The 25015-nt window shown below is 37.4% G+C and overlaps 1 protein-coding gene across 2 annotated transcripts in view; it reads left to right on the top strand.

The window, feature by feature from the left end:
- The window catches only part of LOC106080998 (uncharacterized), an 84454-nt gene extending 61208 nt beyond the window's left edge, over nucleotides 1–23246 (top strand). Inside the window, exons 2-4 of one of the 2 annotated variants that reach the window (XM_059363786.1) lie at nucleotides 7146–7386; nucleotides 7821–8028; nucleotides 22906–23246. In XM_059363786.1, coding sequence (XP_059219769.1) covers nucleotides 7223–7386; nucleotides 7821–8028; nucleotides 22906–23145 — 612 coding nt within the window. In that variant the 5' untranslated portion in view covers nucleotides 7146–7222 and the 3' untranslated portion in view covers nucleotides 23146–23246. The remainder of the gene's footprint in view (nucleotides 1–7145; nucleotides 7387–7820; nucleotides 8029–22905) is intronic. The other variant, XM_013242658.2, reaches the window with a different exon arrangement.
- Nucleotides 23247–25015: the final 1769 nt, after the last annotated feature.

Genomic DNA, 25015 nt, shown 5'->3' with positions numbered 1-25015 from the left:
TCACTGAGCTAAAAAATTGAATCGGACAGCATTCATTGATTTGTTAGAAGTTTGCCCCAGTAATCTCCAATAAACTATTGGGACAATATTAGAACTAAAGTAAATGGTTTTTGTGAGTAGAGTACAAATCTGCAATCAAATTTGAGGCAAAGTGTTTGAAGGCCAAACTCGCCATCAAGTCTATGTGAAAGGCCCCAGGAAGGAGGCATATCCAAAACCCTCCAATTTAGATTACTAAACCAAACAAGGCATTAGAGACTCAATATGGTATGTTGGGGATCATACATCCAAGGGTATCCAAATCTGTTTCAAATATCATCGAAATTATATAACAAATGCATTTTTTGTAGAGCCAAGACCTTCGTTTCGAAGTTTGCATCTAATGTTCATCTTGTTAAAGGCCTAGCCTAGTTTTTTCTTTCTTTCCCTCGATCCCACATTGAAGCTACACTTTATGGAATTTAAGGAAGAAACACAAAATCCATTGAACAACCAACCAACCAGCAAACGCTGAGCTGGTGGATTGTTATTTTCAGAGTTGTGTGATGTGAATTTCAAAAAAAAATTTTTTTCTGTTCTGCCTTCAAACATAATCTACCTTTTGTATAGCAGTTGAGGTACTTTAATATCCGCATTAGACTACAACCGAACCATTCATTTTCCGTCCACTTTACTTAGTCACTTCATGTAGTCATCCTTAGTTATTTGTTGGGTTGAAGAGAACAAGCGGCGATATGCAGCCAAAGACATTACCATGAGTAGACATAAACGTTAGTTGGGAACATGTTTGGCATATTTAAAAAGGGGACCGAAAACTAACTTTTGAAACATTTCAGTTTCATGCTTGTCAAGTCAAGAGCTGCTCATCGACATCTGCGTTTATGTGTGGCCAATGGAAGGGGCTCCCAAAGAATCCTTAAATGAATTTCTTGTCCAGGAATGTTAAGATATTCAAAGTGTTCTCTACAACCCATATCTGTTTGGGCAACCATCTTCTCTTCCCTTACATTTCCATACATTCACCAAAAGTTGTTTTAATTTCTTAAAATCTCCCAAGACTATCTGCTTAAACATCTGAAAGATATTAAAACGAATTTCCAAATGATTTCATGAGTAAATATTTACCTTGCATTTCTAATTGAGATTTCTGCTCATATCTCTTATCGTTAGAAGGAAAACGTGTCTGGAATATGAAGGAATTGATTGCAGAAAGTATTCAAATAAATATTTATGGCCTCATTTAATACAGATAAATATACAAATTGAATTTTAATGTCATCATTAAAACAAAGTGCAGAAAATGTGTTAACGACAGGGTGTGCCAGGACCAAATGTTTTAAACCTGGACACAATCTTGAAGAAACCAAAATAATGCATCGCAATGTGTTTTAATGAAAAATTTGTAACACAGGGCATTATTGAGTTGCCCAAAAAGTAATTGCGGATTTTTTAAAAGAAAGTAAATGCATTTTTAATAAAATTTAGAATGAACTTTAATCAAATATACTTTTTTTTACACTTTTTTTCTAAAGCAAGCTAAAAGTAACAGCTGATTACTGACAGAAGAAAGAATGCAATTACAGAGTCACAAGCTGTGAAAAAATTTGTCAACGCCGACTATATGAAAAATCCCCAATTACTTTTTGGGCAACCCAATATAATTTAGTGAATTTGTTGGTAACAACCAAAAGGAAGAGAGATGGACCTATTGATAAGTAGACCCATCGACTCAGAATCACTTTTTGATTCGATTTAGCTATGTCCGACTGTCTGTCTGTCCGCCCGTCTGTCCATGTTAATTTGTGTACAAAGTACTTACTTTACTTTAACTGGCTATGACAGAATATTTGTTTCACTAGCCGAACGTAGAATAGCGTTCCAAGCGCCTCGATCTACTGCGCTCATTTTAAAATCTCTGACACCAAGCTTTGAGGTGTCTCCCACCACTTGGTCTTTCCATCGGGCTTTTGGTCTTCACCGTGTTTGTCTTCAAAAGACTTCTTTGCTGGGGCTTCTGCATCCATTCTGACAACATGACCTATCAAACGCAGCCCTTGTATTTGGATGCGTTAAACTATGCAATCGTCGTCATACAGCTCATACAGCTCGTGGTTCATAGGTCGCCTATATTCTCCATTAACGCAAACTGGTCCATATATTTTACGAAGAATCTCTCTCTCTCTCTCAAATACTCCAAGTACTGCCTCATCTGCTTTCACAAGTATCCATGCCTCAGAACCATATAACAGCACGGGTAGTATCAGTCTCTTGTATAGTGTCATCTTCATCTGTCGAGAGTTGGCCTTGTTTCTTAACTGCTTACTTTGTCCAAAGTAACATCTGTTTCCAAGTATTGCAAATGCAAATTTTGCCCATGAACATTCCACTAAGGAACAGGCGCAACTTCTCACATATCAAAGAGTGCAGTTTGCCAGTATTATTCTTCGCTAAATCCCAAAAATGATGTCAATCGTTTCCGTTACGGCGGTGTCGAGGTAGATAAAGTTACTATCTCAAAGCTGTGGTTCTCAACTTTTTCCATTTTTTTTATCTGCTCGGTTGTGCAAGGCTTTTTGGGAGTTGAAACCATCCATTTCATCTTATCTGCATTTACTGCCAGACCCATTTTCACTGATTCCCTTTCGATTCTTTAAAAGGCTGCAATTACTATTTTCGGTGAACGACCTATGATATCGATGTCGTCGGCGTAGGCGAGTGATTAGTGTGCCATATCTATTGACATCTGCATCTCGTATGAACTTCTCCAGCAGCATGTTAAAGAGATCACACGATAGGCTGTCTCCTTGTCTGAAACCTCATTTGGTATTAAATGGTTCGGAGAGATTCTTTCCTATTATCTTACTGAGGAACGCGTATCAGCAAGTGTCATGCTGCAGAGTCTTAATAATTTTGGAGGGATACCAAACTCAGACATGGCTTGAAATACCTTTGAACGTAAAGGAGTATCGCAGGCGACTATGTAGTCAGCAAAGGTGTTGATTTGTCCTTCTCGCGTCTTTTCCAGGATTTGGCGCAGTGTGAAAATCTGGTATAGCGTGGATTTACCAGGTCTAAAGCCGCATTGATAGGGCACAATTATCTCATTGACTTTAGGTTTTAATCTTCTTTCACAGAGTACGCTCGAGAGTTTCTTGGATGCGATGGGGAGGAGACTTATTCCTCTGTAGTTGGCACATTCCATCTTGTCTCCTTTCTTGTGTACGGGACATAGTATGCTGAGGTTCCAATCATCGGGTATGCGTTCTTCTAGCCAGATTGCGCAGATAAGCTGATGCATACGCCATATCCGCGTGTCGCCTCCGGTCTTAAATAGTTTAGCGGATAACCCATCGGCTCTTGCTGCCTTGGTGTTCTTCAGTCGGGTCACCGCTACTTGGATCTGACTAGAAGGTAAGCATTCTAGATAAGTCAGAATCAGCGTATCGCCTCCGGTCTTAAATAGTTCAGCGGGTAAAACGTCGGCTCCTGCTGTCTTATTGTTCTTTAGTCGGGTCACCGCTACTTGGACCTGACTAGAAGGTAAGCATTCTAGATAAGCCAGATTCGTAGATAAGCAGATGCATACGCCTTATCATCGTGTCGCCTCCTGTTTGAAATAGTTCAGCGGGTAACCCGTCGGCTCCTGCTGCTTTGTTGTTCTTTATCCAGGTCACTGCAAACTTGGACCACATTCTGACCCAGGAGGTAAACATTCTATACCTTCATCAGGGATTGGTTCTGCGGTATACTCTTCGCCGCCAACGTCGGACACTAACAGTTGGGTAAAATGTTCTTTCCATATCCTCAGCATGTTATCTGTGTCAGTTACCAGATTTCCTTCTTTGTCTCTGCAGGAGGATGTGCCTGCACCAGGTTGCGCACATAAGTTTATGAATACACCTTATCTGCGTGTTGTTTTAAATAGTTTAACGGGTAACCCGTCGCATCCTGCTGCCTTGTTGTTCTTTAGTCGGGTCACTGCTACTTGGACCTCATTCTGTCTAGGAGGTAAACATTCTTTACTATCATCAGGGATTGGTTCTGCGGTATCCTCTTCGCTGGCAACGTCGGACAATAGCAGTTGGGTAAAATGTTCTTTCCATATCTTCAGCATGCAAACTATGTCAGTTACCAGATTTCCCCCTTTGTTTCTGCAGGAGGATGTGCCTGCACCCAAGCCATCGTTTTAATTTTTAATTCTTTGGTAGAATTTCCGGACTTCATTCTGACTCCTGTACATCTCAATTCGCTCACACTCACGTCTTTCCATTTTCTTTTTCTTTCTGCGGAATAGACGTTTCTCCTATCTCCTTTTCTATATATATATATATATATATATATATATATATATATATATATATATATATATATATATATATATATATATATTATATATATATATATATAATATATATATATATATATATATATATATATAATATATATCTATATATATATATATATATATATATGTATATATATATATATATATATATATATATATATATATATTATATATATATATAATATATATATATATATATATATATATATATATATGTATATATATATATATATATATATATATATATATTATATATATATATATATATATATATATATATATATATATATATATATATATATATATATATATTATATATATATATATATATATATATATATATATATATATATATATATATATATATATATATATATATATATAAATATATATATATATATATATATATATATATATATATATATATATATATATATATATATATATATATATATATATATATATATATATATATATATATATATATATATATATATCGCCCGATTTTCACTCCTAGAGCCACTGCAAGCATTTATTGACCAATCTGGAAAAAATATTCCAAACCGCTTTCTTCGACAACTACCACAATAAACATAATAGAGTTTGGTCAAAATCGGTTCAGATTTAGACATAGCTCCTATATATATGTTCGTCGATTTGCACTAATATTGCAATTAAATTGTCTTTTGTTAACCGATTCTGTCGAAATTCGGCAGGAGGGATTTTTTTACGACTTCCAATATTACTGCGGAATTTCATGGAAATTGGAAATCATATATATATAATATATATATATATATATATATATATGTATATATATATATATACTATATATATATATATATATATATATATATATATATATATATATAATATATATATATATGTATATATATATATATATATATTTATATATATATATATATATATATATATATATAGTATATATATATATATATATATAAATATATATATATATATATATATATATATATAAATATATATATATATATATATATATATATATATATATATATATATATATATATATATATATATATATATATATATATATATATATATATATATATATATATATATATATATATATATATATATATATATATATATATATATATATATATATATATATATATATATATATATATATTATATATATATATATATATATATATATATATATATATATATATATATATATATATATATATATATATATACATATATATATATGTATATATCGCCCGATTTTCACTCCTAGAGCCACTGCAAGCATTTATTGACCAATCTTGAAAAAATATTGCAAACCGCTTTCTTCGACAACTACCACAATAAACATAATAGAGTTTGGTCAAAATCGGTTCAGATTTAGACATAGCTCCTATATATATGTTCGTCCGATTTGCACTAATATTGCAATTAAATTGTCTTTTGTTAACCGATTCTGTCGAAATTCGGCAGGAGGGATTTTTTTACGACTTCCAATATTACTGCGGAATTTCATGGAAATCGGTTCAGATTTAGATATAGCTTTCATATATATATCGCCCGATTTTCACTCCTAGAGCCACCGCAAGCACATTTATTGATCCATCTCGCCAAAATTTTGCAAATCGCTTTCTTCGACAACTACCACAATATACATAGAGTTTGGACAAAATTGGTTCAGATTAAGATATAGCTCCCCTATTTATATGTTCGTCCGATTTTCAGTAATAATGCAATAAAATGGTAATTTGTAAAACGATTCTCTCGTAATTTGGCAGAAAGGATTTTTTTACGACTCTCGGCGTTAGTGGTGAATTTCATGGAAATCGGTTCAGATTTAGATATAGCTCTCATATATATATATCGCCCGATTTTCACTCCTAGAGCCACTGCAATCACATTTATTGACCAATCTTGCCAAAATTTTGCAAAACGTTTTCTTCGCGGACTGCCACAGAATCTGAGGAGTTTGCTCGAAATCGGTTCAGATTTAGATATAGCTTTCATATATATGTTCGTCCGATTTTGAGAAATACTGCAATAAAATAGTCATTTGTTAACCGATTCTCTCCAAATTTGGCAGAAAGGATTTTTATACAACTCTCGACATTAAAGCTGAATTTCATAGAAATCGGCCCGGATATAGATAAAGCTGTCATATGTGTATATCGCCAGATTATAACTTCTAGGGTCAAAGCAAGTGCATTTATTGACCTATCTTGTCAAAATTTTGAACAACGCTTTCCTCGACGACTACCACACTATCTGAGAAGTTTGTTAGGAATCGGTTCAGAAAAAGATATAGCTCCCATATATTGGGTTGCCCAAAAAGTAATTGCGGATTTTTTAAAAGAAAGTAAATGCATTTTTAATAAAACTTAGAATGAACTTTAATCAAATATACTTTTTTTACACTTTTTTGCTAAAGCAAGCTAAAAGTAACAGCCGATAACTGACAGAAGAAAGAATGCAATTACAGAGGCACAAGCTGTAAACAAATTTGTAAACGCCTACTATATGAAAAATCCGCAATTACTTTTTGGGCAACCCAATATATGTTCGTCAGATTTTGGCTAATTTGCCATAATGTTGCCATTTGTCAACCGTAGTTTTTACAGTTTGAACATATTTGCTCGCCGAGGTCCTTTAAAATTGGTTCAGAATTGGATGTAGGCCTCACATGGTACTTATAGGGTAGGTGTAGGGTATTATACAGACGGCACCGCCCGACTTTTGCCCTTCCTTACTGGTTGAGACTCAATTTATTTTTATTTCTTGTAATTTCTTTCAGAACGCCATCGTATAGTCCAAAGAATCTGTTAGCTCAGCCACTTTCTTTTTCTCACCAGACAATAAGCACAGACAATAATGTTGACCCGGGTCTTTCGCACATTTTCCGAATTCACTCATAAACATCAAATACTACGTGGTATGATTTCCTATGGAATTCTATTTCCATGTGGTTCACTGGCCGAACAAACTCTGGTGGAGAAGAGGAATTTCAGAACATATGATTGGAATAAATGTCTCAAGTAAGTATTCCCAGAAGAAATGCCATCACAAAACCATACCATCCATGCATTAAAAGTTGCCAACAGTTGTCATCTGTGTCCATGGTCCAACAACAATTAACACCTTAATTAAATATGGTCTGTTTGGCAGAGAAAATTCGAAAAGCATTGTGGCCGGAAACCCACAGCAAATGAGCACAAACAGTTGCAAGCAGAAGGACAGACCAACAAACTGCCATTAACCATAATCAACTTGAGCAAACAATCATTAACTGCACTGACACCCTTTCACTGCCTCAATGTGTGTGTGAGTGTGTGTTTCTCAACAATCAAGAACTTGCCACAACTTGGTGATGTGGCATGTTTGCCCCCTGTATGGTCTTACCCTTCTTTCCCCAACCTTAACTCACAACCTTCTTTGCCATTCATTCATTGTGGTTTGTCATCTTTTGCAGATTCTGTTTATTTGGTGTCTGCTTTAATGGACCCGCTCTCTATATGTGGATGCGTGTGGCAGCCGTCATGTGGCCACGCACAGACATCAAATCATCGATGTGCAAGGCCCTCACAGAATTGGTGGCATATGATCCCATCGCAATTGGTACATTTCTATTTACCATGAGCCGCATGGAGGGCAGATCAACAGAGGAATCCCGACAAGAGGTAAGTTGGCCAATGAATGTAATGACTTGAAGACTTAATCAATGAAGGATTTGGGTAATTACGCACAACAGGGCTGAAGTAGATGAAAAGAGATACTTAGACCAAAGTTTATGAAGTTTACATATAAGAAGTGAAAGCGGCCGGCCGGGCTGAATCTTGGCTACCCACCACCATGGATTCCCCAAAAAATATACTCATAATAACTGAGATTGTCTTTGAATTATTTTCGTCTCAAGAAGTCATATCGGGCTATTGGCACTTAGGGTGGCCTATGTCACCATATTGACCAACTCAAATAAAACTTGGCACTGATGTTGTAAGTCATAACTCAAGTCTTCATCCCAAATTTTATGGGGCTTTATATGTTTACAGACCGATTCCGATCATACTTGGCATGGATGTTGGAAGTCATAACTCAAGTCTTTATCCTAAATTTTAGCCAAATCAGATGAAAATGGATGCTTCTAAGGACTCAAGAAGTCTAATCCGGGGATCGGTATATACGGGGGCTATATCTGTTCATAGAGCGATTCGCATCATACTTGACATAGATGTTTGAAGTCATGACTCAAGTCTTTGTTCCAAATTTTAGCTAAATCGGATGAAAATTGAGGCTTCTAGGGGTTCAAGAAGTCAAATCGGCGAATCGGTTTATATGGGGGTTATATCCAAATCTGAAAAGATACGGCCCATTTGCAATCCCCAACGACTGACATGAAAAAAAGTATCTGCACAAAATTCAATCGGCCAGCTTTACGCGTTCGACGGACGGACATGGCTTATGGGGCCACAGATCGATATTTGGACCTCCTACGGAGGTGGGTATAAAACAAGTAAAAGCGTGCTAAGTTCGGCCGGGACGAATCTTGGGAACCCACCACCATGGATTCTGCTAAAAATTTTTACAAACTGAATTTAGTTGAAGGGCATACATTTTTTCTCCATGCCAAACTTATGCCGGTTTATATGGGAGCTGTATCAGGTTATAGCCTGATTTGGACTGTACTTGACACATTTGCTGAAAGTCGTTACAGAATACCGAATGCGTAATTTCAGCAAAATTGGACAAAAATTGCGACATGTAAGTGGTCAAGAAGTCAAATCGGGAGATCGGATTATATGGGAGCAATAATGGGTTAAGGACCCATTCGGACCGTATATGGCACAGTTGTTTTAAGTTTAAATAGAACACTACATGCAAAATATCAGCCAAATCGGACAAAAATTTCGGATTGTAAGGGTTCAAGAAGTCAAATCGGGAAATCGGGCAAAAACAGTGGCTCCAGGGGCTAAAGAAGTCAAATCGGGAGATTGATTTATATGGGGGCTATATCAGGTTGAGGACCGATTCGGTCCGTTCTTGACACAGTTGTTGGAAGTCTTAACGGAACACTACGTGCAAAATATCGGCCAAGTCGAACAAAAATTGCGGCTTGTAAGGGTTCAAGAAGTCAAATCGGGAAATCGGGCAAAAACAGTGGCTCCAGGGGCTAAAGAAATCAAATCGGAAGATCGGTTTATATGGGAGCTATATCGTAAACTGAACCCGTATGGCCCATTTGACCCATCCCCAACGTTCTATATCCATAGTAGGTATATGTGCAAAATTTCAAGCGCCTAGCTCTTTACTTTCGACCACTATCGTGATTTCGAGAGACGGACGGAAATGGCTAGATCGACTCAGATGGCTTACAAACGGAATGACTACTTTATTATACCCCCATCCTATGCTGGTGGGTAAAACAAAAACAAGAAAACTATGTATTATCAAACTCGATAACTTTTTCAGGGTAAACCAAATTTCGATAAATTTTTTTATTGTAAAAATAACATTTCAACAAATTTTTCCATGACAATCAAGCTTGGAAATCCAATGTCGCCGATATTTTCTTAAGAAAACAATTTCGATACATTTTTCTATGAATTTAAAATTTTTCATAATTCATTAAAAACTCAATTCTTACAAAATTTTCTTGGTGAAAAAAATTTCGACTAAATTTAAAAAAAATCGAATTCGATAAAAATTCGATAACAATTAAAATTTCGATAATTTTTTCGCATATTAAATTGTTCCAAAATTTTCCCCAAAATTCGAATTTTGTTAAAGTTTTCTGAATAAAAATCCAGAGTATGAAACCAAATTTCGATAAAATTTTACAGCGATAATTTAGTATCGATAAAATTTTACAGCGATAATTTAGTATCGATAAAATTTTACAGCGATAATTTAGTATCGATAAAATTTTGTTAGAAATTTCTCTTAAAGCACAAAAAGCAATTTTTCGATACAATATACAACAGCAAAATATTTGGGTAGGTTATGCCAAATTTGTGTATTTTTATGATTCAAATCGGTCTGTATTTCGACATAGGAACCAAAAAGACCAATATATAACCCAAACTAAAGGGTGACTTTTATTTATTAGACCACTTAAGGTCTGTGCCACATTGACCCAAATCGGACCATATTTGGATATAACTGCTATAGGTGCATAAATACCATGGCGAAAGGTGGTTTGCATATATACCCGAGGTGGTGGGTATCCAAAGTTCGGCCTGGCTGAACCAAACGCTGTTAACTTGTTTAATTTAGGCCGTACTGTCATGGCACCCTTTTATATCCATGGTGGCGGATATCATAAGATAAGGAACCGGCTAAACTTAATGTGTTCTTAAATTTTTGACATATTTGGTACACAAAAAACGTTTGCTTCAATATCCACCCACAGTTATAGAAAATGGCAATTTGTCCTTTGCAACTTCTTGCTCCTTCATAGTTCGTTGGCTAACAACAAAATATCTTTGGCACCACTTGAAAGACTTCATCATTAACGATAATTAAGTGCAACCTTAATTGAATATGAGGCTCTTGAAAGAGGCCTAGCTCTAGAAGAGGCCAAGACAGACATTGTTAGCTGACAATCAAACAATCATGGCTTGTTGTATGCGGTTCTTATTTCGCTGAAATGTGTTTTCGTTTTGTTTAGAGTTTCAAGTGTGTTTGTAATTTGAACATTTTTGAATCATTCCAACTCAAGCGTTGAACATTTTTTGAACATATTTGAATGTTCGACATATCCTACATTCGAAAGCAGCCCATCACGAACATTAAAAACACAGCAAATAACAAGCGCTTAAAAACAAGCATGAGCATTTTTTCCTCTATATTCTTTTTTGGTGGTATCTGTTTCAGGGGTGGGGGGAAAGAAGAGTACTACTTGAACAATGTACAACGTGCATTCATTACATTTCACTTGATAACATGCAGCTCATATACGCATGAGGCTGTGAGATCCTTTGAATATGGGACACTCCATACCATGTCTATATAGGCGATGGTAGTTGGAATGCTTAGAAATGAGTATATGACTGATATATGTAGCACCTACAAAGACATTTCTTTTCTTCAGTGACCCATGGTAAAATTCGATATAGAATATTTCCTTCTTTAACATCATGCTGCCAAAGTGGACAATTTCTGGAAGTAGGCATTAAAAAGTCGAAAATTGACTTGGTTATCTTAACTATGAAACATGTGGCATAAAATATTTTTCAAAATTAATGTTCCTCCCATTTTTTCCATGAAACCAACCTGCCTTATAAAGCCCCATTTGTGGCTCCTTTGAAGTGTTCTGTGTGTGCATTCTGTATGTGTAACCCCCCCACAAAAAAAAACCATTGTTATTGCGGCCATCAGTACAACATCATCTCCAACAACATTTTGGAGATGGACAAGGGCAACGAGGACAATAACACGGGTATCAGCGACAACAATATTATCATTGCAAACATCATCAACAGAGGCAGCAGCAAGCAGCAACAATGGCCTATACTCGTACAACCAACCAACAGCCATTGACATGCTACATAAGAATGAATGGACATGTTCTACATTAACATAAAAATACAAAGGGGTTCGCACTAGGCACCATAGATGCCTTAGCAAAAAAAAGGAACTCAAAAATTTTCCTACAATAAAGGAAATTTAGTTTTGTGTTTTTCTTTTTAGTTTTGCTTCGCGTTCCTTTTTTTATAAAATCTTTTCTTCTTGGTAAAATCCGATTTTTTTTTATATTACTCCATGTGAGCCTCTTTAGCCTAATAACCATCATGCTGTGCCTTATGCCTTGTGCCTATAACAACTCATATATGCGGCCACAATCGTGCAAACAATTTCAGCCGCGAGACAGTCATCCATCGATTCAATGCGCCAGCCAGTGAGTCCGTCATTAAAGCAAATAGTCAACAATTGAGCCTGTGGAGTGGTATCCACTTAACTAAGCACTCGCTGATGATGGCAAGTAAGGAGGAGGTATGAAAAATTTGGAAAATTAAAGGAACAAAAAGAAGGAAGCCACCGTAGCGCAAAGGTTAGCATATCTGCCTATGACGCTGAACGTCTGGTTTCGAATCCCGGCGAGAATATCAAAAAATTTTCTTTCAGCGTTGGTTATTCCCTCCTAACACAGACGACATTTGTGAAGTTCTACGCCATGTAAAAACTTCTGCCCAGAGGGGTGTCGCACTGCGGCATACCGTTCAAACTCAGCTTATCATTGAGCTAAAACTTGAATCGGACAGCAGTCAATGATATGTGAGAGGTTTGCCCCTGGAATGGAATGTTTGTGGGCAAAGTTGCATTTGCAAAGAAACAAAACATACTGCTTTCGAAATTAATTAAAAATGGGAAAAAACGAATATCTTAAATTTTTTGTCGACATTTTTCTTTACAAACAATTTAAAAAAAAAATATGAAATAAACGTTCGATAACATTTTCTGAGAAAATCAAATTTCGATAATTATTTTCTCGGATAAAAGGAAAAATCTATAAAATTATTCATGAAATTGAAATTCATCTTAAATGTGGGAAATTTCGATAACATTTCCCGGAATTTCCAATTATCGATGAAACCGATAAAATCGCATCAAACTAAAATTCCCAAAATTTAACCAAATTTCGCTACGACCGTTTTTAAAAAATAAAATTTCTAATCGGCTTAAACAATGAACATTCTCAAATATTAAATTTCGATAACACTGCTTTTAAATCGAATTTGCGATAACATTTTGTGGGATAACGAAAATTTAATACAATTTGTTATGAAATCCAGATACCGGCACTTAGGTGTGGACATAATACCAAACATGAACGAATTTAGGGGCGTGTAAGGAAAACAACTAAGGATTTTGTAAGTAGTGTTCAAAGTACGTTTGAACATGAAGTCATGTGCACCCATGTGCAGACATGCGTTCACGTATGCACATGACCCACTGTGCATAACGGTACATTGAAGTAAGTTCTTAATCGCTGATTCCGCCTTGACTTCATATTTGTTTACCTGGAATTGTTGCTTGTAGCTTGGAAAGTTGACCGTTTTCGCGGGGTCCAAGTGACAAGCAACAACCAAAAAAAAGATCAGTCTCGTTTTAAATCTCAAACCCGCGCATCGTATTCTCTCCCCCTCAAAGTGAAAACCCAAGTGAAGTGAAAAGTAAAAAGTGAACATACATACAAACATATATAACTAGAGTGAACATTGCAACAATACACTTTGAAACAGTGAACTAATATATTTAACATTTTAGATACAAAGTGACACAATAACAACCGACTCAAAAACCAAATCTACACTCGACCCACAATTGCAACATCACAACAACCATAAGTGCGGGACACAACATACAACACCAACTAATTCTAATATTGCAAACCCCCCACCTGTTAAATACAATGTCTATCTACTACAATCAACTACACTCATAATTTAAATTTTAATCTACTTATTACTGCTACTTAAATCTATGAATTGTGCTATCTAAACCTAAATATTTGCTACTTAAACACTACGATCTACTTATAACTAATGAATTTAAATAACATAGAAAAGAACATCACAATAAACAATCACCACCACATTTGAATTTTAAACATAAAACTTCCTATGTTTTATTTCGGAAGGCAAAACCCTTAGTTTGACCCCAAACATTTGGTCCTTCGAGCCGGATAAGTGGTTTTTTTAAATAATTAAAAAACCAAAAATCAAAAAAAATTTTCTGTTTTCTGCCCAAAAATAATTCATTTTCATTTCAAAAGACCCAGTGACCGAAACACAAAAAATTCGCAACAACAAAAGTGCAGTGACCCACCAATTAAAAGCAAAAGTAATAGAGAAAAGTGCGAAAAAAGGGTTGGTTACACACAACCGTACATACAGACACGTATGGACGGACGGCCAACATAAAACAAGTCACAAAACACATATAAAAGGAATTTGGCCATAGTTATTAAAAGCAACAAAAAAAAAAAATAATTTTTTTATTTATTAAGCGGCTTCGGAAACCCATAATTTGTTTTCTGCATTTATTTTATTAATTTCTTGATAAAATAATCCAACCAAAGCGATATCAAAAAGAAATAAACAAAAAAAAAAAGAATAACACAGTTGCAAAGGACAAGAAGACTCATACAAAATAAAAGATAATTAAATCAACAGGGTGCCCAGAAAAGATATATTCCGACAATGGAAAGAATTTTATAGGCGCAGCAGAAATGCTCAAGAAAGATCAGAAAGAGTTTATGAAAAGTTTACAGAGCAGCGCCATTCAGCAACATGCTCATCAGAATTTAGAGTGGAAATTTATTCCTCCAGGAGCTCCCCATATGGGGGGATTGTGGGAGGCAGGAGTTAAATCATTCAAGATACACCTTAAGAAGTCTATGCCCAAAATGAACTTCACGTTCGAAGAACTGTCAACCATATTGGCACGTATCGAGGCCTGCCTCAATTCACGACCCCTTAGTCCAGCTTCTGAAGACCCTAACGATTTAGCACCCTTGACCCCAGCTCACTTCCTTATAGGCTCTTCCCTTTTGACCCCGGCAGAACCCGACATCTCAGAGGAGGACATAACGCTTGCAAATCGGTGGAAGAGATTAAAGATTATATCCCAAAACTTTTGTCAGAGGTGGAAGTCAGAGTACTTAAATGAGCTTCACCGTAGATATAAATGGAAGTATCAGCAAGATAACATACAGGTCAATGATTTAGTTGTCATCAGGGATGAGAGATATCCCACCGAGTGGAAGTTAGGACGAGTTTTTAAAACATACCCCGGTGTTGATCAGAACACTCGAGTTGTAGATATTCGAACTTCCAATGGCATAGTCAGTCGACCCATAACTAAGATTGTCAAATTATTCTCAGACACCCCTAGCAATTCATAATCACATCAAAACACGGTACTCACGAGATTTTGGTTACAGATAATGGCCGGATATTTACCTCGCCCAGAGTCCCCACGACCCGCCAGACCCACACGCCCTCGCTTCGACCCACGGGAACCCAGGTATCGCCCCGCATCTTGGCAGTATGCCTGTGGCCTCTGCCAGGAGGACCACGCCATACGGTCATGCCCGCGGTTCCGGCAAATGACACCGTATCAGAGATACGAGACAGTTGAGAGACGGAGTTACTGTCGGAACTGTCTGGCGCGCAGCCATCTGGCCCCAGACTGCCCCGTGGTCACTGCCTGCCGAACATGCGACTACCGCCATCACACAATGCTGCATGGAGCCCCACAGCTTAGGGAGACATATGGCAGCTACAGCCCGCCCCCAATGGAGATTGCCAACCCACGGCAACTTGCAATCGAACCAGCCAACCAGATGCCCATCGTCCAAGGCCCTCCCCCGGTCGAGATACCTTACAGCCGGGCCACTGTTTTTGTACCCACGGCGATGGTGGAATTGGCACCCGAGGAGCAGGACGATTGGGCTGGGGTACGGGTACTTTTGTGCCAGGCATCGACCATCACCCGAATCGCGGCAGCCACAGTAACTCGCCTGGGGATACCAACGAGAGAGCGCAGAGGGCACCGTCTGGCAACAATAAGACTTCGGTCAAGGCATGCGTCGAGGAGGACCATGTATACCATCCGGGCAGTGGTGACCCGGGATTTGCCGCGACGACCCTATTCAGATCCCATCATTCCCGACCCCACAAGCAGCCTAAGATCCCTTTCTTTGGCAGATGCTGACCCTAGAGGCAACGAACCAATCGATGTAGAGGTAGGGGCCGATGCCTACGCCCACCTCCGGAGGAGTGGTGTTGTACAACCCGGATTGGGAGCCGTCTTCGCCCAGGAGACAGATTGGGGATACGTGTTCGTCGGCCCAGTCACCTCACAGGCAAGAAACCAAAATTAAAAAGGTAAGATGTCACTTCGTCACTTGGAGGGGGAGAATGTTCAAAGTACGTTTGAACATGAAGTCATGTGCACCCATGTGCAGACATGCGTTCACGTATGCACATGACCCACTGTGCATAACGGTACATTGAAGTAAGTTCTTAATCGCTGATTCCGCCTTGACTTCATATTTGTTTACCTGGAATTGTTGCTTGTAGCTTGGAAAGTTGACCGTTTTCGCGGGGTCCAAGTGACAAGCAACAACCAAAAAAAAGATCAGTCTCGTTTTAAATCTCAAACCCGCGCATCGTATTCTCTCCCCCTCAAAGTGAAAACCCAAGTGAAGTGAAAAGTAAAAAGTGAACATACATACAAACATATATAACTAGAGTGAACATTGCAACAATACACTTTGAAACAGTGAACTAATATATTTAACATTTTAGATACAAAGTGACACAATAACAACCGACTCAAAAACCAAATCTACACTCGACCCACAATTGCAACATCACAACAACCATAAGTGCGGGACACAACATACAACACCAACTAATTCTAATATTGCAAACCCCCCACCTGTTAAATACAATGTCTATCTACTACAATCAACTACACTCATAATTTAAATTTTAATCTACTTATTACTGCTACTTAAATCTATGAATTGTGCTATCTAAACCTAAATATTTGCTACTTAAACACTACGATCTACTTATAACTAATGAATTTAAATAACATAGAAAAGAACATCACAATAAACAATCACCACCACATTTGAATTTTAAACATAAAACTTCCTATGTTTTATTTCGGAAGGCAAAACCCTTAGTTTGACCCCAAACAAGTAGCATGAAATACCTAACTTAGATTTTCATTTTCGAGGTTACTTTTCTGTCGATTACTGTCTTAGGTGTATGCCCATAGTGGCATGGGGCGGATTAATATCTGCACCCTCTTTTCAACCCAAGAACCTAACCTAACCAAAATTTTCTATAAAATTAACCAAAATTTTCTTTAAAATTTCAATTTTACCTAAATTTTCAATAAAAAAATATAGAAAGTTATTTCTGTGAAAATCAAATGTCGATAATATATTCTGGGGAAATCAAATTTCGATTAATTTTTCTAAGAAATTTAAATATCACAAAATATTTTGTAAAAATCAAATTTCAACACAATGGCCAACAAAATCAAAATTCGCAAAAAAAATCTACGAAAATTAAGTGTCGATAACATGTCACATTTCGTTGATATATTCGATAATAAATTGCAGATTTCGATAAATCTTTTCATGAAATAGAATTACTGCTAAAATTGTTTCTTAATAATCAAATTTCAACACAATGGCCAACGAAATCAAAATTCGCAAAAAAAATCTACGAAAATTAAGTGTCGATAACATGTCATATTTCGTTGACATATTCGATAATAAATTGCAGATTTCGATAAATCTTTTCATGAAATAGAATTACTGCTAAAATTGTTTCTTAATAATCAAATTTCAACACAATGGCCAACGAAATCAAAATTCGCAAAAAAAATCTACGAAAATTAAGTGTCGATAACATGTCATATTTCGTTGACATATTCGGTAATAAATTGCAGATTTCGATAAATCTTTTCATGAAATAGAATTACTGCTAAAATTGTCCCTCATAGTATACATCTAATGAAATCTTCAATGAAAATCCAATTTCGATAACATTTTCGATGAAAACAAAATTTCGATAAATGTTTCGATAACTCTAAAATTTGATCAAAATATTTGGTATAATCAAATATCGATGAAATTTTACCATGAAAATATAATTTACCTTAAATCGAAAAGAAAATCAAATTTCGATACAACATAACGGAAAACACAAATTTCGATAAAAATTGCAGTTACAATATTTCCAAAACTATTCATAACAATTGAAAAAGGAGATTGTTTTATGTTAAAATAAACTGAGCCCGAAATACGCAATGACATTAAATTTGACCAAATTGTCTATGAAGTCCCAATTTCGATTACATATTTCATAAGAATGAAATTTCGATAAATTTTTCTATAAAACCAAAATTTTATTGAAATTCTGCGTGGAAATCGTATTTCACAAAATTTTTCGTAAATCTCGCATTTTTAGGGAATTTTCGTTAAAAAATATGTCTCAGAAACAAATTTCGATATAATTTTCTGTGAAAAAAATCGATCAAATATATTGTAAAATTAAAATTTTTTAAATTTTTTATGAAATTAAAATGTTATCAATATTTTAAGTAAAACTCAACGAAATCGAATTTTGAAAAAATTTTCTATGAAAAGGAAGTTGCGTAAAGTTTTAAGATTAACAAATTTCGATAAATTTTTCTATGAAATTGAATTTTTGCAAAAAACGATTATCATCGATTTATATCGATAAATTATTTTAGGAAAAAAAAAGATACAAAATTTTGCGTAAAATGAAATAGCAACAAAAATTGGTATCAACCTCAAATTCCTGTGAAATTGCCGGTGATATCAAAATTCGATAAATAATTTTCGATAACAAATTTTTATGAAATCAAGTTTTGATTGATTTTTCTATACAATTACCATTTTACCGACATTTTCCTTGAAAATCAAACACTTATGAAAATCTTACTTAAACAAAATTTCAAACGAAAAGGACCTTTCCAAAAAAAAAATTCTTAGGAAATTCAAATTTCCCTGAAATTTCCAAAAAATTTCTATTCCACCTTTCAACATTTCTATAAAAATTTCCCTGTACCTTGAATGTATATCGAACATCGTTATAAAAAAAAACCTGCCCCGGTCTGTAAATGACAGTACGATTCATTGACGGCATATCCCCATACTTGACACGTCAATTGTCATCCTTGTTCGTCTTCGTCGTCGATGTAGTCACGGAGGGTATTGTTGGTCTGTCTCACTGACACACAATGTCTTGATGGCACGATGTTAATGATGATGCTGTTGAAGTGGGCATGGGGTAATGGGTATGTCGATGATGGTGATGGTGATGATGATGATGATGTTGGTGATGGCTCTTTGCCTCCACTCCAAAAAGATAACAACAGTGTGGAGTAGCATTTTGTGGAGTGGAATGTGTGCTTGTTGACGCCGTTTGCAATTTAAATTGGAGCATCTTAATGTCGTTTAGCAATTCATGTTGTTTGTTGTCAGGTTCGTGTGAAGTGGGGAGGGGACTATTAAGCTTCAAACTTTTCTTTAGCTCTAAGGCATGATGTAAAATTGTATTTGCTTGGATACTTAGGAAACTGCAAAGAAGAAACAGACTTTCTACCTACCCCCAGAATTGGGGATTGAGATTTGTAATTTCCCCCAAATTGTGTATTTCTTCCAAAGCTAAAACGGCTGCCATGGTTTTTGGGTGTAGTGGGCCCCCCAAATAGGCAACCAATTAATTGTTTATCATTATCATTAATTAATGTCGAAACGCTTAATTAGTCTATGGGGAGCAATAGAACTTCAATCAGCCATTGCAAAGGGGAACAACAAAATTTATGACCCTTTGTCCTTCAATCGTCGCAGCATTACCGAAGATGATGGTATGTCACGAATGTTGTCACACAATTAACTGCATTGTTGCTGGTCATTATGTTCTTTGAATGTTTCCAAAGGAGGCTTAAAGGGGTAACATTGGATTTTCGTAATATACCCAACACCCCAGAATGGTGATGTGCTAATATTATTTATTGTCTTAACTTTCTTAATCGTTACAGCAATGTACGTCGGCAAAGTCTGACACAGATCCCGTGTCCAGGCAAAAGTCTGACACAGATCCCATATAAATCTGTCCCTCGATTCAAGCGCACAGCTTTACTCCTTCGAAAGTTACCGAGCTTTTCAGACGGATGGACAGACAGACAGATAGACGAACAAACAGATAGGTGGACACAGACAGACAGACAAACGGGCAGATAGAGGGACAGGCAGATTAAAGAATAGGCAGACGGTCAAACAGACGGATGGATGGATGGACATACTGTCAAACAGACGAACGAACGGATAAACAGACCGGCAGGCAGACAAACGGACAGACAGACAAATGGACAAACACATATACATACAGACGGGCAGACAGACAGACAAATTGCTGGAAAGATAGGCAGACTAACGGATAAACAAACAGACGGATGGACGGACAGACAGAAGGTTGGATAACCGGCAGGCAGACAAACGGATGACCGGACGGACGGAAGACAGACAGACAGGGAGACGGTTCTGGACAGCCAGACAGGCAAACGGACAAACAAGCATATAGATAAACGGATGGAAAGACAGATCGACTGATAGATAGACAGACAGGCAGATATATAGACAGACAGATAAATGGACAGATAGACGGACAGGCAGATAAAATAATGGACAGACGGTCAAAGAGACGTACGATCAGAGGGACAAACACATGTACAGACAGATGGATGGACGAACCGACAGGCAGACAAATGGATGGACAGCCAGACAGACAAATGGACAAACAAATATATAGATAGACGGATGGCAAGACATATGAACTGATAGACAGACAGACGGACAGGCAGATAAAAGGGTGGCCCGTTGGTCAAACAAACGGACGGACAAGCCGACAGCCAGACAAACGGACAGACAGAGGAAAAGACATACAGATAGATGCACAGACAGATGGACGCACAGGCATACAGATAAACGAACAGATAGACAGACATACGGACAGGCACATAAATGGATGGACAGACAGACATATGGCCGGAGAGACAGGCAGACCAACGGATGGGTAGACGGACTGACAAATGAACAAGCAGACATTAATACAAATGGAGGACGGGCAGAGAGACAAATGGGTAGACAGACAGAAAAATGGATGGACAGACAGATAAATGGATAGACAAACAGACGGACAGAATATATATTTCGGATCGTCATGAAATTCTAAGGCGATTTAACAATGTCCGTGTGTCTGTCCATCCATATATAGATAGACGGATGGCAAGACATATGGACTGATAGACAGACAGACGGACAGGCAGATAAAAGGGTGGCCAGTTGGTCAAACAGACGGACGGACAAGCCGACAGCCAGACAAACGGACAGACAGAGGAAAAGACATACAGATAGATGCACAGACAGATGGACGCACAGGCAGACAGATAAACGAACAGAGAGACAGACATACGGACAGGCACATAAATGGATGGACAGACAGACATATGGCCGGAGAGACAGGCAGACCAACGGATGGGTAGACGGACAGACAAATGAACAAACAGACATTAATACAAATGGAAGACGGGCAGAGAGACAAATGGGTGGACAGACAGAAAAATGGATGGACAGATAGATAAATGGATAGACAAACAGATGGACAGAATATATATTTCGGATCGTCATGAAATTCTAAGGCGACTTAACGATGTCCGTGTGTCTGTCTGTCCGTCTGTTTTTATCACTTTACAGCCTTCAATAATTCAGACATTGAGCTGAAATTTCGCACAGATACGTCTTTTTGATGCACGCTGGTTAAGTTGTTGAACGGGACCATATTTGGATATAACAGTGAGTTATTTTAAGCCTCCCGACATCTGACCCAAATATGGTTCAGATCGGACCATATTTAGATATAGCTACCATATAGACCGATCTCCTGATAAAGAGCCTGAAGACCATAAAAACTTTATTTATTACCCGATTTCGCTGAAATTATTTTATTTTAAGCCTCCCGACATCAGACCTAAATATGGATTAGATCGGTCCATATTTAGATATAGCTGCCATATAGACCGATCTCCCGATAAGGGGTCGAAGGCCATTAAAGCTTTATTTTTTATTCGATTTCGCTGAAATTTGGAATTGTGCGCGGTTTTAAGCCTCTCAACATCCGACTTAAATATGGCTCAGATCGGACCATATTTCGATATAGCTGCCATATAGACCGATCTCCCGATAAGGGGCCTGAAGTCCATAAAAGCATTATTTTTTATCCGATTTCGCTGAAATTTGCAACAGTGGGTTTTTTTAAGCCTACCGACATCAGACCTAAATATGAATTAGATCGGATTATATTTAGATATAGCTACCATATAGACCGATCTCCCGATAAAGGGCCTGAAGCCCATAAAATCTTTATTTATTACCCGATTTCGCTGAAATTTGCAACAGTGAGTTATTTTAAGCCTCCCGACATCAGACCCAAATATGGTTCAGATCGGACTATATTTAGATATAGCTGCCATATAGACCGATCTCCCGATAAGGGGTCTGAAGGCCATAAAAGCTTTATTTTTTATCCGATTTCACTGAAATTTGCAACAGTGAGTTATTTTAAGCCTCCAGACATCTGATCTAAATATGAATTAAATCGGTCCATATTTAGATATAGCTGCCATATAGATCGATCTCCATATAAAGGGTCTGAAGGCCATCAAAGCTTTATTTTTTATCCGATTTCGCTCAAGTTTGAAATACAATATTCAACAGTGACTTGTATTTATTAGACCACTCAATGTCCGTGCCGAATTTGGATGCATAAGTTATCCAATTTTCACCGGATTGTGACGAAAGGGGGTTTACATATACACCTGAGGTGGTAGGTACCCAAAGTTCGGCCCGGCCGAACTTAACGCCTTTTTACTTGTTTAATATTGTTTTGCAGATATTATTGATGTTAAAACAATAAAAAATAATTTATATTTGTTTTTTTCAGGTTTACTCAAAGTTCCTGGATGCCTATAAGGTGGGAGCCATCTACTGGCCTTGTGTACAAACTGTGAACTTTGCATTTGTGCCACTCAAAAATCAGGTGGTCTATACATCGTTCTTCAGCATGTTGTGGACAACGTTCTTGGCCTATATAAAACAAATGGATATACCAAATGTCGATGTCGATCATCATATGGAATTCCATATGGATATACATATTTTGGATTTCCATATACATTTCTAAGAAAACAAAAAAAAAACGAGCGAAATAAAATAAAATGACAAAATAAAGTAAAAAAAAAAACAAAGGGAAATTTTACTCAAATAGGTTAAGTGTGAATAGTTAATTTTTAAAAAAATGTTTTTTTGTAATATTTTAATTAAAAAGAAAAAAAAACGAATAAAAAATTATGTGTTTTAAAATTTATATTTTTTTTACATATCAACAACTCTTCCCTCACACTCTCTAAAAAATTAGGCGCAAACTTTGCCCTGCTGCCTTTATTTAGGTCTCCACTTTTTGCATATTGCAACTTTCTTTGCCATTTCACCCCCCGATTAGTTAGGCAATTGGCCAGCACAGCTAATTACGGACCATCGTACTTTGTGCTATGCACGGGAATAGCACAACCAGCACGTAGCCAATTTAATTTAAAAAAAAACGCTTTTCATTAAAATTCTTTAATTACTTCCCATTGAATGAGCGACGAACGATTCAAGTGTTTCCTGTGCACGCAACCATTAATTTTCGAATTCCATGGATGTTCGTTTTTTCGTACGTAACGAAATGGCTTAGTAATGCCATGTGTAAGGTAGATAATTTTTTTTTTGCTCCTTCTAATTACCCTCTCAAAAACTTCTATCGTAATGGCACTTATTTGTGTTACAAACAAACAAAAAAAGGGAAAGAGTTATTAAGTTGGTTTGGTTAAGTTATTCTAATGACTCACAGTGGTACTTATCGGAGTGAAACATTTAGAACACGTATGTTATAAAGGTAAAAAGGTCTGCGAAGCCGACTTTTAAGCACCCTCTACCTCGTATGGCGTATGATTATTTTGCTCAAGCATTGACTTGGAAGCCGCCCGGTTGAAAAGGAAACTCTTCACGCTATTGAGCTTCGAACGACAGCCACCACGCAGCCACCGCGCAGCCACCACGCAGCTCCCATGACACCCGTGGTACCAAATTAAAGTCTCCGATCAGACCTCTTGGTCGTAAATCGCCATAGGCTATCTATAAAAGAACTGAAAATTGCAATGCCACGTCGAACCCACCTCTACCCACGATTTGAAGCTCAAACACAGCCAACATATTGCAGCCCGAACGGTGCTGCCTTACCATAATCTGGCTAGAACCGAAGTCCCAGAGGATGCTGAAGCCCGTAGACTTCGTAGCCTTTGGTAAAACTCAGCAGCCCACAGACTACTACCTGATCTACTCTACCCAGACTGATAAGCTCTGAAAGGAGAAAAAATGCAATTCCAAGTTGAACTCTGATCTTTAGCCAGCACGGTGCTGCCGCACCATTGTCTGGCTGGAACCCAAGTCTGCGAGACTTCGTAATAAGAATGGACTCCAAAACTGGTTGTTGGCACAACCAAAATTGGTATATCATGTTCTTGACCGATTTCAACCGTATTTGGCACAGTTGTTGGGAGTCATAACTGAACACCATGTCCAAATTTCAGCCAAATCGGATGAAAATTGAGGCTTCCAGGCGCTCAAGAAATCAAATCGGAAGACCGGTTAACATGGGAGCTATATCAGACTATAAACCGAGATCGGTTAATATGGGAGCTATATCAGGTAATGGACCGAAGGGAGGGTCGGAGGGACGGACGGAGGGACGGACGGAGGGACGGACGGAGGGACGGACGGAGGGACGGACGGAGGGACGGACGGAGGGACGGACGGAGGGACGGACGGAGGGACGGACGGAGGGACGGACGGAGGGACGGACGGAGGGACGGACGGAGGGACGGACGGAGGGACGGACGGAGGGACGGACGGAGGGACGGACGGAGGGACGGACGGAGGGACGGACGGAGGGACGGACGGAGGGACGGACGGAGGGACGGACGGAGGGACGGACGGAGGGACGGACGGAGGGA

Source organism: Stomoxys calcitrans, chromosome 2, assembly GCF_963082655.1.
Source record: "Stomoxys calcitrans chromosome 2, idStoCalc2.1, whole genome shotgun sequence".
NCBI lineage: Eukaryota > Metazoa > Arthropoda > Insecta > Diptera > Muscidae > Stomoxys > Stomoxys calcitrans.
The sequence above is the reverse complement of the archived record's forward strand: the minus strand, read 5'-3'. Positions and strand labels throughout refer to the sequence as shown.